General features: G+C 46.1%; 1 protein-coding gene across 3 annotated transcripts in view; it reads right to left on the minus strand.

Annotated features, from left to right (window-relative positions):
* The window catches only part of SHTN1 (shootin 1), a 237,435-nt gene that overhangs the window by 101,763 nt on the left and 119,642 nt on the right, over window positions 1-16,030 (minus strand). For all 3 annotated transcript variants that reach the window (XM_029610484.1, XM_029610482.1, XM_029610483.1), the window contains exon 6: window positions 8,612-8,709. In XM_029610484.1, the coding sequence (XP_029466344.1) occupies window positions 8,612-8,709 (98 nt within the window). The remainder of the gene's footprint in view (window positions 1-8,611; window positions 8,710-16,030) is intronic.

Consider the following 16,030-nt stretch of genomic DNA (forward strand, 5'->3'; position numbering starts at 1 on the left):
GCTCTGTGTGCACGCCCTGCAGATTTGTATGCATTTGTCTGCTTCTGTGTCTTTGTAAGGGTAATTTTCAGCAGCATGAGAGAAAAAATGTGCATACACAAAGTACACATGGACTTCAGCCCAAACTTTCTGGACCTATGCAGTGCATTTCAGCTGGTTGATGTAAGCATTGTGAGCCCTTGTATTGTGGCAAGGTCGATACAGCCTAGTAGGAGAACCTACTAGGCCCCTGCCGACAGCTGGTAAACACACCCTAGTTTGGGACAGGCTGGAGCTTCGCCAAAACTAGCCCTATTCCCCAGGATGAGCCCTTGGGTTCCAGGGGCCGGCTGGCGATCCCAGAGACAGGCCGAGAGCGAGGGCAGGCAGCAAGCAGGGCGTTGTTAGAGTTCGAGTCAAGGTCAAGTCTAGGCAGCAAGCAAAGGAGAAATCAAGGTCCAAAGCAAAGGTCAGAGCTGGAGAATCAAGCCAAGACAGACAAGACTCTGAGGGACAAGACAAGACAGACAAAGCATGGCAAGACAAGACTAGCAGCCAGACAGGGCAAGGACAGGAAGAGGGCAAGGTTGGACAAGGCAAGGTTTGGACAAGACAAGGTCTGGATAAGGCAAGCAACATGTACTACAGGCAAGGAAGAAGAACTGTTGCTGAGGTGACTGCTGCTATTCTGAAGGCGTCTTGAGTAATAGGGAGTAAGTGATGTCATCAGAGGGCACTAGGCTTGCTTTCCCGCCACGGGCCCTTTAAACAGGTTGGGCACGCATGTGCCTAGGGAGGGCCAGAGATGGTGCAGAATGGCAGCATCCCATGCTGCTCTTGGTGGTGGCCAGCAGCGGGTGGCATCCTAGCTGTGAAGCGGTGTTGGCAGTATCAGGGTAAGTGCAGCTGGTTGCAGGGTCTGCTCACAGCCGGTCAAATGTAACAGTTGATCACAATATTGTATTAGATAGGTGCATGCACTGGCATACGCAGTTCTACAGTGGATAGACTCCTTTCTCTCGAGGACAGTACATACAGTCAGGATAAATGGCTCTACTTCGGCAGCTAGAGGTTTAGGATATGGAGTGCCACAAGGCTCCTACCTCCTTTTTATTTTTCTGGTACCCCCTGGGGAGAATTATTTGATCTTTCAGCTTTTTCTTTTTATATTTTCCATATGTCGATGACATTCATTTGGTTGTACCCATGGGGTAAGGATCCTGTCTGAGTGATGGGGGTGGTCTGGCTAAGAGAAAACCGACCTATTATGTACTAGGGAGATGGACTGGCAGAACGTGCAGCTTACTCCTATGACTGAAGAAGTCCTATTACTTTTTCAGAAGAGATGAGAAACATCGGTATAAAATTTGATTTTAGAAGCTCAGTCCACTGTGGTAACAGGAGACTTTATAAACCCGAGGCTGGTTAGGCAACAAAGAGCTTTTGTAGATCTTATGTTCATAAGATCTGTTATGCACGCATTGGTAAATAAGCTCAACTGACTAAAGCATTGCGTTGTATTGTTGGCCTTTCAGAGAAGTTGATTCATAGGCAGCAGATTCTATAAAATATCGTGCCCACGGTGGTCAGAGTAACATATAGTAACCTAATAAATGATGACAGATAAAGATCAAAATGGTCCATCCAGTCTGCCCAGCAAGTTTTTTTTATAGTTGTAACTGCCTCTCCATATAGGCTACCCCTATGCAGAAATATAAACTTTAAGTGTGACAGAGGTTACCCCATTTCATTTCTATTTTCTAACCAGTAGGGATCCTCTGTGTTTGTCCCATGCCTTCTGAATTCCATTACAGTTCTTGTCTTCACCTCCTTGCACTGGAGATGTGAAGAAATATTTCCTGAGTCTTCCCTGGGAGTTTCATTTCATGACCACTAGTTTTATAAATTCTTTTCCATCGGAAGAGATTTGATTTTTGTGCATCATCAAGTCTGTACCATATCTCCCCTGTCTCTTCTCTCCAACGTGTACACAGTTAGGTCTTTCAGTCTCACCTTAGAAGTCTTCTGGTGCAGACTTGCACCATTTTGGTTGCATCTCTCTGGACCACCTCCATCCTGTCTCTATCATGTTTGAGATACGGTCTCCAGAACTGAACGCAGTACTCCAGGTGAGGCCTCACCACCTCCTTTTTCCTCCTACTTATGCCTCTTTTCTATGTAGTCCAGCATCCCTCTGGCCTTCGCCACCGCCTTAACCTTTGCTGCCTTTAGATCGTCGGGTGCTATTACCCTGAGGTCTTGCTCCTGCACTATACACATCTTTCACCCCTCCGTCGCACACAGCTCCTTCGGATTGCCGCACCCCAAATGCACCACTCTGCACTTCTTGGCCTTGAATCCCAGCTGCCAAACCTTTGACCACTCCTTGAGCTTTCTTAGATCCCTTTTCATTCTCATTACTCTTTCAGGGGGGGGTCCACTTCTTTTGCAGATCTTAGTGTCAACAGCAAAAAGACAAGTGGCTTTTTAACTCCCTCAATATCACTCACAAAGATAGTGAACAGAACCAATCCTTGTGGAACTCCACTTATCACACCTCTCTCTTCAGAGTACTACTCACTGTCTGTCAGCCATAGGTAAAGCGAGCTCTCTGCCAGTACTGCACAAGCTGCATTGCACCCCAGTGATTACATAGAAACATAGAAGTGACGGCAGAAGAAGACCAACGGCCCATCCAGTCTGCCCAGCAAGCTACGCAGTTTATCCATTTTTTTCTCCCTCCCACCCGTCTCTATTGGCTTCCAGCACCCTCCGGCCCCAATTCCCTTCCACCCCTCCACCAATGCAGAGAACAGCGCCATCCTAGTGAACATCCAGCTCAATCAGGGGTAGCAACTGCCGCAACCAGCAGGCCACACCCCTGCCCCTTACCCACCCCTGTTTTGTTTGCTTGTTTGGTTTTTTTTTATTTTTTTTGAGATGGCAGCCCTCTGTGAAGGCGGAACACCAACCACTGGCCACTGGCATCCCGCTCCGTGAATGCCTCTGTGGCTACTGCCGCTCCGTGCAGTGTTTTGTTGCATGAAAGTGGAACACCAACTACTGGCCACTGGTATCCCGCTCCGTGAATGCCTCAGTGGCTACTGCCGCTCCGTGCAGTGTTTTGCTGCCTGAAGGTGGAACACCAACTACTGGCCACTGGCATCCCACTCCGTGAATGCCTCAGTGGCTACTGCCGCTCCGTGCAGTGTTTTGCTGCCTGAAGGTGGAACACCAACTACTGGCCACTGGCATCCCACTCCGTGAATGCCTCAGTGGCTACTGCCGCTCCGTGCAGTGTTTGCTGCCTCCTCTCTATTTATGCCCACTAGACTTGATGGATCCACAGTGTTTATCCCACGCTCCTTTGAAGTCCTTCACAGTTTTAGACTTCACCACTTCCTCCGGAAGGGCATTCCAGGCATCCACCACCCTTTCCGTGAAGAAATACTTCCTGACATTGATTCTGAATCTTCCTCCCCGGAGCCTCAGCTCGTGACCTCTGGTTCTGCTGATTTTTTTCCTACGGAAAAGGTTTGTCGTTGTCTTTGGATCATTAAAGTTTTTCAAGTATCTGAAAGTCTGAATCATATCACCCCTGCTCCTCCTTTCCTCCAGGGTGTACATATTTAGATTCTTCAATCTCTCCTCGTACGTCATCCGATGAAGATCCTCCACCTTCCTGGTCGCCCTTCTCTGTACCGCTTCCATCTTGTCTTTGTCTCTTTGTAGATACGGTCTCCAGAACTGAACACAGTACTCCAGGTGAGGCCTCACCAAGGGAAAGTAAGTATCTTATCCTTGCTTTGTATGAGTGTTAAGTGGCAAAAGCCCCCCACCCCCATCCCAACCGCCCCCTCTGATGAATCGACTAAAGTGGTCTATCCTGGATAGGGAGCTATGCTCACATCAGGGAGACTTATTACAAGTTCCTTCAGCACTGGAGATGTGGCAAGCTCAATTTGAGATGAAGAGTTTTCTCTAAAGCAGCTCCTGTGCTGTGGAGTAGTCTCACCATGGATGTGGAAGCAGGAACCCAACTACTTGGCCCTTAGGAAAAAGGTCAAGGCGTTCCTGCTCGCCAGTTAATTGGCTATTCCGAACTGGAGTGAAAAGTTTGGCTACGCATTTGGTGGAAGTGAGGCACCCAGTTCAAGATGTCCCCACCCTATGTCTGTTATTGGGAGAGACTGAGGATTCTCCCCGCTGGTGATCGGATGAGTTTTAAATATTAATCTCTATACTATATTTGATTTTGTTTATTGTATTTTATTGTGTTGCGCTATGGCACATATTTGTAAATCACCTCATGTGAGCCACTGGTAGTAGGAAGTGGTATAAAAGTTTTAATAAAATAAGAAGGAAGTGATGTCATCACCCAGGATGGCTGTGTGAGGGAGAAGCTCTGACCAAAAAATAATCAAATCAGCCAAAATTAACTGTTTTCATCGAATTGAAGCACCACAGGGTAGTGGAACTCTGCTCGTGTTGTTCCAGCGATATGGTGGCGGGCAGAAAAACTTCGGACATAAAGACATTTTTTGTGGCAAAGGCAACAACATGTAAGCAAGCCTTGTTGGGCTCAGAAGCAGCCAATAAGGAGTTGGAGAGATGCCATGACAGGTGGTAATCAGTTGATTCAAGCTCAGAGTTTAGTTTAAAGAACCAAAAATGTATTTGGCCCTTGTTAACAGGCAGATATTAGAAATGTCGGATCTAAAGAGGGGCATATCAGAGATTGGCTGCAGGACTGATGAGGCCGAACAGCAAACTGAGGAACAAGTGGAGCAAATGGTAGAAATTAGAAAAGTTATTCAGTAGCTCGAAAATGCCAAGTCAGATATTTTGGGCACGGTGAGGATCTCAAAAGCAGATCAAGGAGAAATAATATCCATATAAGAGGTCCACTTGAAATTGACAAGTACGAGGACTCTGGTGAAACAACTATCAACATTTGTAATGCACTGCTGTGAATTGGTAAGCAGGTCCCTTATGAGGCTCCTCATATTGAAATAGAGCAGGGTCCACAAGGTGTTGCTCACACAACACAATAACTTGCCATGTGATGTAGTTATCTATTTGTGGGACTTCCCTTTAAAAGAAAAGATTGTAGCGAAAGTGAGAAATCTTGGCGTGTTTGCATGGGAAGGTCATAAGCTTGAAATTTATAATGATTTGTTCCCCATAATCCTTAGGAGGAGGAGGGAGATGAAAGAAATCACGATTAAGCTAAAGAATGCGAATATCACATTTCAATGGCGCTTCCTCTTTGACTTGGCCTTCAACGTTAATGGCTCCAATTTTAGAGCCTATGACGTATGCAAGGCTGAGAAAGCCTTGGTTAATGCTGCCCAGTGTTCTGAATCTCAGCCGGGGCCTAATGGAAGCAAGGATAAAATATCAGCTTCATCCATTCAGAGGGACTTAAGTGGAAGTGGGTAGCTCCATCAAGCAGGTGAACCTCCACTACTTGAAGGGTTGGCTCTGGTCAAAGGGGCTGGAGGTGTGATCAACATTAAGTAGTGAGCTCTTCTCCATGTCTAAGATTCATCCTCTGAGACTGATTTGTTGGATGAACTGAGAGAACAAGAATTCACTGCTGGTTCTGTAATTTTTTTTAATTAAACACCACAAGGCTGATAATTATGAAATCAAGAAAATATTTTAGGCTGACTGAATGTTATGTTGTGATTGCCTAACAACCCATATGATTACAGTTTAAGGAGTTGTCAATTCTTCTTCAATATTACATTGAGTAACCTATAACTGCCTGTTGCATTTTCGCTCTAATCTCTACTCTAGGACCATGAGAAGCACATTTAGAAATGTGCTAACTGCATTCTCTTGATTCACCTCCAGGAGAAGTATTTTATGACAGAATGCCAGCATTTTGAAGCTCATTCTACTGCTAACTGAAAGCCAAAGCCATCCTAAAAAACAAAACAAAACAAAGAAAGAATCCACATCAACCCTGTCAGCAATCTGCAACTAACTAGGAGCTGGACTCCACCTATGCCACAGAAAGAAATTACCATTGTGGTCACCATTAGCTGAAGACCAAGAGTCCTTCCTGACCTTCAGCAGCAAAATGCTCATGATCTCACCATTATGAAAAAAAAAACAAAATTCTCGCCTCCACCCCTCCACAGTTGCCTCAGCTTCACTACCTCATCTGAGGAACGGCACAGCGCACTATCGGGCCGATTCTGTAAAGTGCACTCGGCCGTGCTCACTGTTTAACACGCGGGTGGCCGCGTGTTTTCGAGGGGCGTCTATTACCCCATATACTGTAAGGGGTTTAGCGCCTCGAAAATACGTGGCCAAACCCCCTGAAAACTAATAGCAGGCATTCATTTATGAGCAGCCCGGAAAAGTGTACAGAAAAGCAGAAAATGCTGCTTTTCTGTACACCCTGTGACTTAATATCATAGCGATATTAAGTGTCGGAGGCCCCAAAAGCAAAAAATAAATAAGAATGTGCCGGCCGGTCTGGTTAGGAGAACGGATGCTCAATTTTACCCAGCGTCCGTTTTCCTAACCGATGGCTGTCAGCGGGTCCAGAAAATAGGTGCTGGTAAAAATCGAGCACTGGTTTCCTGAACCCGCCGACAGAGCCACTCTCCTGGGCCAAGGAGGCGTTAGGGGCACGTAATCGTCCCTAGCATCTGCTTTTAGCGTGATCCCTGATTTAAATATAGGATTGCGCACCCAGGAGAGGTGGAACACCCACTGAGGAGCACCCACTGTCCCGCAATCCTTTCTGTATCAGGCTGTATGCTAGTGAGGTACTAGTAACACTGTTCTGTGCACTAAAACCCCTAAAGGTTCACAAAAACAGGTGGCTTGCAAGGTTTAAAGATGCGTTAAGCACCTTTAATGCATATGAGTGAGAGAGAGAGAACCTAGCCATAATGCCCTCATCCTAAGTAGGTATTTATATCTCTATGGGAGGCCCACCTCATAACTCGAGGTGAGGTTTAGGTATTAGTGTAGGGGGTTAGGGGCCACTGACATTCAGAGTGAGACCTACGAACAGAACAGTGCGTTTATGGAAGAGAGGCGATTTTCCCAAAACCTAAGGGATTTGGGGAGGGATTCTTGTATATGGATGAGGATTTGGACATCATCTGCATAAAGGAAAAACTTGAGGCCAAGGTCGGAAAGGTGATGGCAGAGCGGCAAAAGGAGTGGATACAGGACTTGACAAAAATGAGGTCAAGGGTGTGGCCTGCTTTGTGAGTGGAGGAAGTGATGAGTTGAGTGAAACCAAGGGCATATAGAAAGATGAGGAAGGTCTCACAGGAGGAGGTATTGGGGGTACAGTCCACATGGAGATTGAAGTCTCCTAAAATGACAGCATGAATGTCTATATTGAGGTTGTGAGAGATAAAGTCAATGAGTGGAGATGGGTTATGTTCCAGTAGGCCGGGAGGGGTATAGATGAGGCAAATAGGTTGAGAGAACATTGCACAAATCTCATCTTTGAGTGAGTTTCCTCACTCCGAAGGTCATCAAATCACCACAAGAGAGCACTGTTCTGTTCGTACGTCTCATTTTGAATGTCAAAGTGGCCTCTAACCTCTACACTAATACCTAAACCTCACCTCGAGTTACGAGGTGGGCCTCCCATAGACATATAAATGCCTATCTAATGTGCGGACATTATGGCTAGGCTCTCTCTCTCTCCCTCCCTCCCTCCCTCCCCTCAGTGGGCCTGATAGTAAACATGGTCCCCCCAGTGGTTGTATGTAGGAAATACCACACTTCTGGCACTTATCTCAAAGTGCAAAAAAGTTATCGCAATTTGCGGTAACTTAGCGCATCGCATAGGTATTAGCGCAAATTGCGATAAACTGCATATTACCATAAAACACGCCCCTTTTTCTATCACATGCGATATTTAGTGCATTTTGATACATCCAGGCCTTAGTTGGCTAAGTCATCTGGCTAATTCTGAATATTAGAGTTAGATGTTTAACTTAGCCGGCTAACTCAAGTCCTCCTAGTTATGCCCCTGGACTGCCCCTAACTTATCCAGCTAAATTCTAGCCACCTAACTTACTAGCCGGCTAGAATTTAGCCGGATAAAGGCTGAATCTAGCCGGAAAAGCCATTTAGATGGAGAATTATTACATTCTCCATCTAAATGGCTTTGGAATATGGACCTCCTAGTGTTTAGTAGGGATATGCATTTGTTGGGCCATACATTTTATTGACTTCGTGGGTGTGCGTAACCTCATGAATGGATGATACGTGTGTATTTCGCATGGACCATCTGTTCTCCCACTGCTTCTCCTTCTAACCTTAACAATGGAGCTCACCCTCCATTGTCTCTGGTACTTAGACTGTAAGCTGTCTGAGGCAGGGACCTACCAATTGTACAAGAATCTGTAACTCATCTTGAGCTCGGACCTGGAAAGCCGAGTAATTGAATCCTAATCCAAATCCGTACACTGGAAGAGAAATTCTCAGTGGAGTAATGGTAAAATCAGGATGTGTGTTTCTTGGAGATCTGCTAAATGCAAGAATAATTTTTTCTAGTAGGCAACGAACGTCACAGCCTAGCCCAGCATAGCAAGCAAGTCAGCCAGAAATGAGGAGAGTGTGGTATGAAGCAGCGGAGGATACATACTTCCTTCATCACTTCTACCAGCTGGCACCGCAGGCTCTCCACTTCAATGGCCAAGGTCTTCTTCTCCTCTTGGACAGACACAATTTGATCCCGAAGCTCTAAAGGGGAGAAATGTGAAAAGAAAAAAAAGTTTTCATATTTATTTTCCCTTTCACCACCTTTCTGCCCAAAGCATTGCACAGAAGCATGAAAGGGAGCAAATCGATGCCTTCACACTGAGCAAAACACTCCAGGATACCTCCTTCTGCCCCATAAATACTAAACACGATAAGTAGTGCTGGAGTGTGGAGGGCTCACAACTTTCTAACAGCACCACAAGTTAGTGCAAATTCTGAGACGTACAAACCTGCACGTCTCCCCACTCACACACAAACACCACTCTCACGTTAACAGCAAAGGTGTTGGACGCTGCTTTGCTTTACTGCTCCCATGCATACACGACATGGGGGGGTATTTTGATTAATGCACTTGTCTGGCCTAAGGGACATGTCTTCCCCATCCACTAAATACTTTTAGAGTTCAGCACCCGTGTGATAACATCTCAGGGTATCTGAAAGAACAGTCAACGGCTTGTGGTCTCTGTCCCCAGACCTCCCAGCAGCACTTTCAGCCTTGTGAGTACAGCAGACCAAGTAATGAACAGCTGAAGCAAGAGCTCAGCCACCGCCCTGAGGGAATCTGCTGTTAAGGCTGTACCCAGAGCAAAATCCGGGGTGCAACCAATCCTATTACTGTTGCAGCAAAAACTTCTGGATAAACGTGAGCTCGGGCCAAGCTGTCAAGGACTCTGCTGAGAAACGGGACAAAGCGTGGCGTGAAAATTGGAAGAAAGGGACGTTCATTTCAGGCAGGAACATCCTTCTGCACTCTGAGGGCAGGCAGGGAAGGAAACGTCTGAATATTTCACGATGCCCAGGCAGCTTGGTTCGCAGACAGACACTAACCAACGGCAGGGCAGCTTTCAAAATGCTCAGTGCCTTCACAATGCGTCCCCGACAGCTCCGAGATTTCAGCTGAGCAGATCCGATCTGTTTCTCTATGGGAAGCTATTCAAAAGATTTACCCAGCTAAACTCTGACCCTTTAACCGGCTAAACTCCTGCAGATAAAAAAAAAGCCAGCAAGACACACACATTTTATCCAGGCAAAAACCTGGCCCTGTAGCAGGCATTCCCGGAGTGTTTTTTTTTTATTTAGCCGGCTAGCATGATATTGGCATGCTGACCTGCTAAACTTACCTGCACAAGTCCAACCTATACCTGAGCAGGCAGACTGAACAAGATACACTGCTATAAAAGAACTGGGTAAAGGCGGCTGAACATCCAAGCTAAAGATGAAAGTCACTTTTACTCACTCAGGCCTCGACAGAACAGGTCCCAAGTCCACCCCGGACGCAGTATGCTAAGGATATGTTAATGCAGTGGGAGCTTTCAAAAGTGTGCTGGCCCGAATGAGGTGCCCACAAAGACCTGCCCAGGAAGCTTACACACTATTTCTACCCGCGGCCCCATTAAGGAATAATGAAATATAATGATGATAATTTAACGAACATTTCTGAGTGGTTTACGAGGAGCAAATCAATTGTAAAAACTAAAAAGACTGAGGCACTGAGGACTTATGGCACTGATGGATGGGGAGCCGCACTCTATCAATAAGGGTGGCTTCGGATATTGTTAGTTCAATTGAGGTGGGGAAGGATTTAGGGAGCTTCCTAGATTCTGACCTCTCTTTGGACTGCCAGGCTTCATGTGCAATCCGAATGGGGTTTTAGAAACTTGGGACTGTTAAACTCCCGGGTCTTTATAACAGCGATGCAAGCTTTCGGGTGCTTCTCATCTGGATTACTGTAATGGTCTGTGCGTGTGGCTCTCCCAGGCAGACTGCAAGCGGTCCAGACTGCGGCAGCGTGACGCGTGGCAGCCATTTCAGCCGGTGTGAGGAGCATTACCCTGGCTCCCAATAAGATCTGGAGCACAACTTAATATCTTGGTGACTTTGCGGGCTTTGCACAGGATAACATTCAAGATATCTACGAGCAAAATTACATTGGTACAGTCCAAAACAGCAGCTGGGGCTGAGTGGGTATGCAGTACTGCTCGTACCTGCCTGTAGAGGCCAGGCTAAGAGCCAGAGCATTTCCTAACGTAGCTCCAATGCTCTGCAATCAAACTGAAACAATTGTGAAACCCATAACAAAATTACTGCCAGCAACACTTTTACAGGGTGAGCGGCCTTTCGCTTAATTCAGAAAATGCTGCTGCTTGAACCTGCTTTGGACTTGGCCATAGATGCAGTCCTGCACCCTTCCCCCCCCCCATGGAAGCGGACTGCGATACTGCTAATTGGCTAAGGGTAGTAATCCCCATGCCTTCTGTAAGAGGTAGAAGCTGCCGCTCCATACTTGTTTCCCCCTTTAGAGTTGAACATTAAGAGAAGGGTGCACTGCTTTAAATTAGAGAGAAGGTTAAAGCCATTTTGAGGCACACTTAGGCTGCACTTGGGATATAAGTTACGGAGCATGGGGGTTATTTATAAGTGACTGTCAGCTTGACGTTTGCTTTTAATTATATGCTTTGCTATTGTATGATTGTGTGTTTTATTATGCATGTTTTACTGTACATCGCTTTGGACAGTGCCATTGGGCAGGACAGGCAGTTGATTATATAATTTTAAATGTTTTCTGTGCATAAATCCCCAAGTACGGGGACTCCCCTCACCACAAACTTCAGGTTCAGCCCTACAGACTAACATTAGCCACAGAAGTTTTACTCTGCCTCTGACCAGGAGTTTCCAGCATTAACAAAACAAGAGTTAAGCCTCCGCACCTCTCCGGAGTGGGAGGTAACAGTTAACGCCTTGGTTAATATGGGATTTGCATGGAGGAGCGCTACTCTGTGCGCACAGTCACTCTCATGATTTGTGCACTCAACTCCTTATTAAATTGGGAGTAAAGCTGTATGCACAAAAAATGTGCACACAACCATGCACTAACATGTACACCTTATCATATCGGGCTTTAAATATTGACTCCCCCTACGGTAAAAGACAAAACGGTGATAGTGTGTGAGAGCAGGAGGAACATAAAAAGACTACTCTACTACGTCTGGTAGAAATCTGAATGAAAGTGGATGATTAGTTCAAAACGTTATTGGGGAAGATGGAGAGGAGAGAGGAAAGAAAGAAATAATCCAAGGAGGAGAGTTTCCCAGCATGAAAACGGGCTAAAGGATTTGAGAAACATGTCAGCGCAAACTGTAGGAGCTCATTCTGTCTTTCATGGATGATTCAGCCCCAAATTGGGAAGAGCATAGGCTGCTGGCAGACTGAATGAGCCAGTTGGTCGTCTTCTGTCATTACGTTATAAACTGTTGTATATCATCTCTTACGCCACACCCAGGATGCACAAAATATGGCCTGATGTACCAGACACGCAACTTAAAGGCAGCTATAAGCATATGTGCTGGGTGCATCCCACTACCCATTTATTTTGGGAGGGAATTTTCCGTACAATAAAATATTACAGAAAGGGGCATGGGGATTTCAGTTATTGAAACATGACGACAGAAAAAGATCATACAGCTTATCTACAATCCTTACCAGATACTGCCTCTGTCTCCAGCACCTCCACTGGAGGCCGCTCCACACATCCACCACCCTCTCCGTGAAGAAATATTTCCTTAGATTACGCCCGAGTCTACGCCCTATCACTTTCATCCCATGACCCCTTGTTGTAGAGCCTCCCCTCCTATGCATCGATTCCTCAGAGGTATTTAAATGTCTTTACCATGTCTCCCTTATCTCACCTTTCCTTTAGAGTAAACATGTTTAGATCTTTAAGTCTGCCCCATAAGCTTTGCAATGAAGACCACTGACCATTTTAATAGCCACCCTCTGGATCGATTCCATCCTGGTTATATCTTTATTTGTTGGTTTTGTTGGATTTTCTCTCAGATGACATCCTCAGACTTCTGAGTTGGTTTATTTATTTATTTTTTCATTAATGGCAGCTATACTATCATTAGCGGCAAGATGGAAGTGTCCTTAAGATACCTGGCCTACCCGGTTGATATATCAAAGTCTGGCAAAGAGTAGACTAATTAAAGAAAGTCTCACTTTTGAGATTAAACATACTTCTGCAGTTGTATCCAGGACAAGCAACCTCTCTCAATTACGCGACCAGGTTTTGCAGTGAAGCCCATCTCACTCATATCCTATATTCTGATTTTGTGGGTCATGATTCTGATGACTGGAAGAGCTGCTACAGCAAGCTGACAAATAGTAGCAAATCATCAGGACTTGATGTTACTTACCCCAGATACAAATCTGCATGCCTGCTACTGGTAATCTGCGAGCTATCATTCAAGTCTGTCTGAGGACTGATGGGTGGACAATGGAACATCAATTTCTAGAAAGAGCTGCAGGGCGAGGCAGATTACTGGAGACCCCTGAGCCTAACGTCAGTGCTAGGTAAAATGGTGGCTGCAATCGTTAAGAACAAAATTACCGGTCAAATTGCTGAACATGATTTAACGGGGAAGGGGCCAGCATGCATTTAAGCAAAGAAAAGTCATGCCTTACTAACCTATTAAAATTATCAGCAGGTAAGAGTGAGCCGCTCGGTATAGTCTATCCGGATTTTCAGAAGGCATTTGGCAGAGTCCCTATTGAGAGACTCCTGAGGAAATTAAGAGATCACTGGATAGGAGGTAATATCCTACTGTAGGCTGGTAACTGATTAAAGGATAGGAAACAAAGTAGGACTAACGGGTCATTTTTCCCAATGACAAAAGGAAAATAGCAGATTGTCCTGGGACCTGTGTGGATCTGGCAAAGGGAGCAATAAGTAGGTGATCGGACTTGCAGATGATAAAAAAAAAATCAGAGTAGCCAGGACATGTGAGGAACTGCACAAGGACCTTGGCAAGGCTGCGGGAGTGGACATTGCAAAACGTCAGATAAGTTTAATGTGGGCAAGTACAAAGTGATGCGCCTAGAGAGAAATCTTAACCACAGATACCCGATGCTGGGTTCTGTATTGGGAGTCACCACTCAGGACCCTGTGGTACTTGTGGACAGTGCACTGAAATCCTTAGGTCAATACTGAGCAGTGGGCAAAAATAAGCGAAGGATGTTAGGAATGATCTGCTCTATTACGCAGGGACTGCCTTTTTGTATGTTTGTACAGTGCTGCGTATGTCATGTAGCACTACGGAAAGGTTACGTAGTAGTACTAGTAGTAAAAAGAATAGAGAATAAAATGGAAATATCATTTTCCCTCCAAATAGATCGATGGTGAGACTGTACCCTAAGTAACTGTGTGCAACTCTCGCTGCCCCTTCAAAACAAAGATATAACAGAAATAGAAATGTGTACAGAGAGGGGATGGCATGGCTCCCTTATGAAGGGCTCTCCAGCTTAGGAAAAGAGATGACTGAGAGGAGTTATGATAAAATCATGAGGGTCAGAATGGGTTATTTATTATAAGACTAGGGGACTCTCCATGAAATGATCTTATAGCAGATTTAAAATAAATTAAGGTGGTTTTTTTTCGGTCAATACACAATTAAGTTGTGGAATTTGCTGCTGGAGGATGTGGTTAAGGTTAACAGCGTAAGTGGGTATTAAAAAAAGGTCTGGGCAGGTTTCTGGTGGCCAGGTCGTGGAGGTCGCCCAGGCAGGGGATCTTCCCATTGGCCTCAGATGGGTGCTTACAGGTTACTCAGTCTGGCCGCTGTCGGAGACGCGATGCTGGGATCCATGGACCATTAGCTGGACCCATCACGGATCTCCTTAAGTCCTGAGGGGGGGGGGGCTCTCCAGGAGGACGATTTTCAGAAAATGATTTACGGAGGGAGGACAAAAAAAAAAAAAGGTGTTTCACGGGTGTTAAGCAGCAGCCTGGAAAGCGCTGAACGTGTGTGTGTGTGGTTGGGGCACCGCCGCTGTTTAAATGCTTAGGCCCTTCAGTGTCCTGCACCCCGGCCTTGTTTAAACCTTTCACTGTAAGAGCTTTGCAGCAGTTTATTTATTTTAACGTATTAAATCTGCATTCCGCTGATCCGCGTGCGAGAGACGACGCCTCTCGTACACGGGAACCCTTTGCTTCTGCCCGAGCTCGCTCCCTACGTGCAGCACGGGTAAGCGTAACCCCTGCAGGCAAGGAGCAGGCACTGTGCCGCGGCGCGCCGCCCTGACATCTCTCGGCAAGACTCCGCCAGAGAGCGAAGACCCACAGGGGGTTTTACCAGTTACTAATAAAGGGGTGGATTTTAAAACGTGTGCACGGTTCCTGGCGTGTGCGCATGGGCGCATCAGCATGCACGTTACAAAATAGGGTTCCTACGCGCACATGGGCGCCGGACGGTCGAGACTCACGCACGGGGGGGGGGGGGGGTGGGATTAAAAAGCTACGCACGGCAATGTGAGTGGGGCTTCCCCAGTTCCCTAAAGCCCTACCTAACCTTCCTACTCTTTCCCCTCTCCTCCCTGACCCCTAACCCCTTCCTAGCTATTATATTGTTTTTTGTTATTTACCTTGCTGCTCCTGCGGAGCAGCAGTAGACTTCGCACGCTGGCCGCTGCTAGCGCGCGCTTCCCCGGGACAGCGGCGAATGGCGCTGTCCCGGCCCGCCTCCCACCCCTCCCCCACCCCCCCAGCCCGCCCCTTTCAGACAGGCCGGCACTTCGGTGCGTAGCGAGGGATACGCGCGTGGCTGGGCCCGTTATAAAATGCGCGCGGCACGTGCAAGGCGCAGCCGCATGCATAACCCCCGAAATTTACGTGCGCGGCCTTTTTAAAAATAGGGCGTCAGGGCAGTACTTTAATTAAATTAATTTAATTAAAGTAATTTAATTAGTTAGATTTTATACTGTTAGTTAGGCCATAAATCAGAACTCTAAACTTTTATTGGTTAGCTGATATCTGTAATAAGTTATAAGTTATCTGTAATAATTCTTTTTAATTTTTAAGGTCTTTCTCAGCTCTTCTATTAGTTCTGTTATAAGTTACAAGTTATATGTTATAATTTAATTTACTTTCAACGTTTAAGTTTTTCTTATCTTATCTACAAGTTCGTCGAAGTTAGCCATATTAATTGTTCCTTCCTGTTCGATGTAATTTCTAACTTAGTTCTATGTAAACCGAAGTGATATGTACCAATACATGAACGTCGGTATATAAAAGCCTTTAAATAAATATAAATAAATACTTTGCGAGCAGAATTAAGATTTTACAATTTTTGCTCTGGGCCCCGCCTTTCAAAACAAATGCTGCATCCATCGGCCCCCGCCCCCTCACACCCCCGTGCCCCGATTCACCGAGGGGGTTCCCCCTCAAGACGAAGAACAGCAGAAAACTCTCGACGACTCGGGCCCTAGCAGGGCTGTGCTGGCCAACATCCAAATCAGGAGATGGGTGCTG

Source organism: Rhinatrema bivittatum, chromosome 7 (assembly GCF_901001135.1).
Source record: "Rhinatrema bivittatum chromosome 7, aRhiBiv1.1, whole genome shotgun sequence".
In the NCBI taxonomy this organism is placed as follows: domain Eukaryota; kingdom Metazoa; phylum Chordata; class Amphibia; order Gymnophiona; family Rhinatrematidae; genus Rhinatrema; species Rhinatrema bivittatum.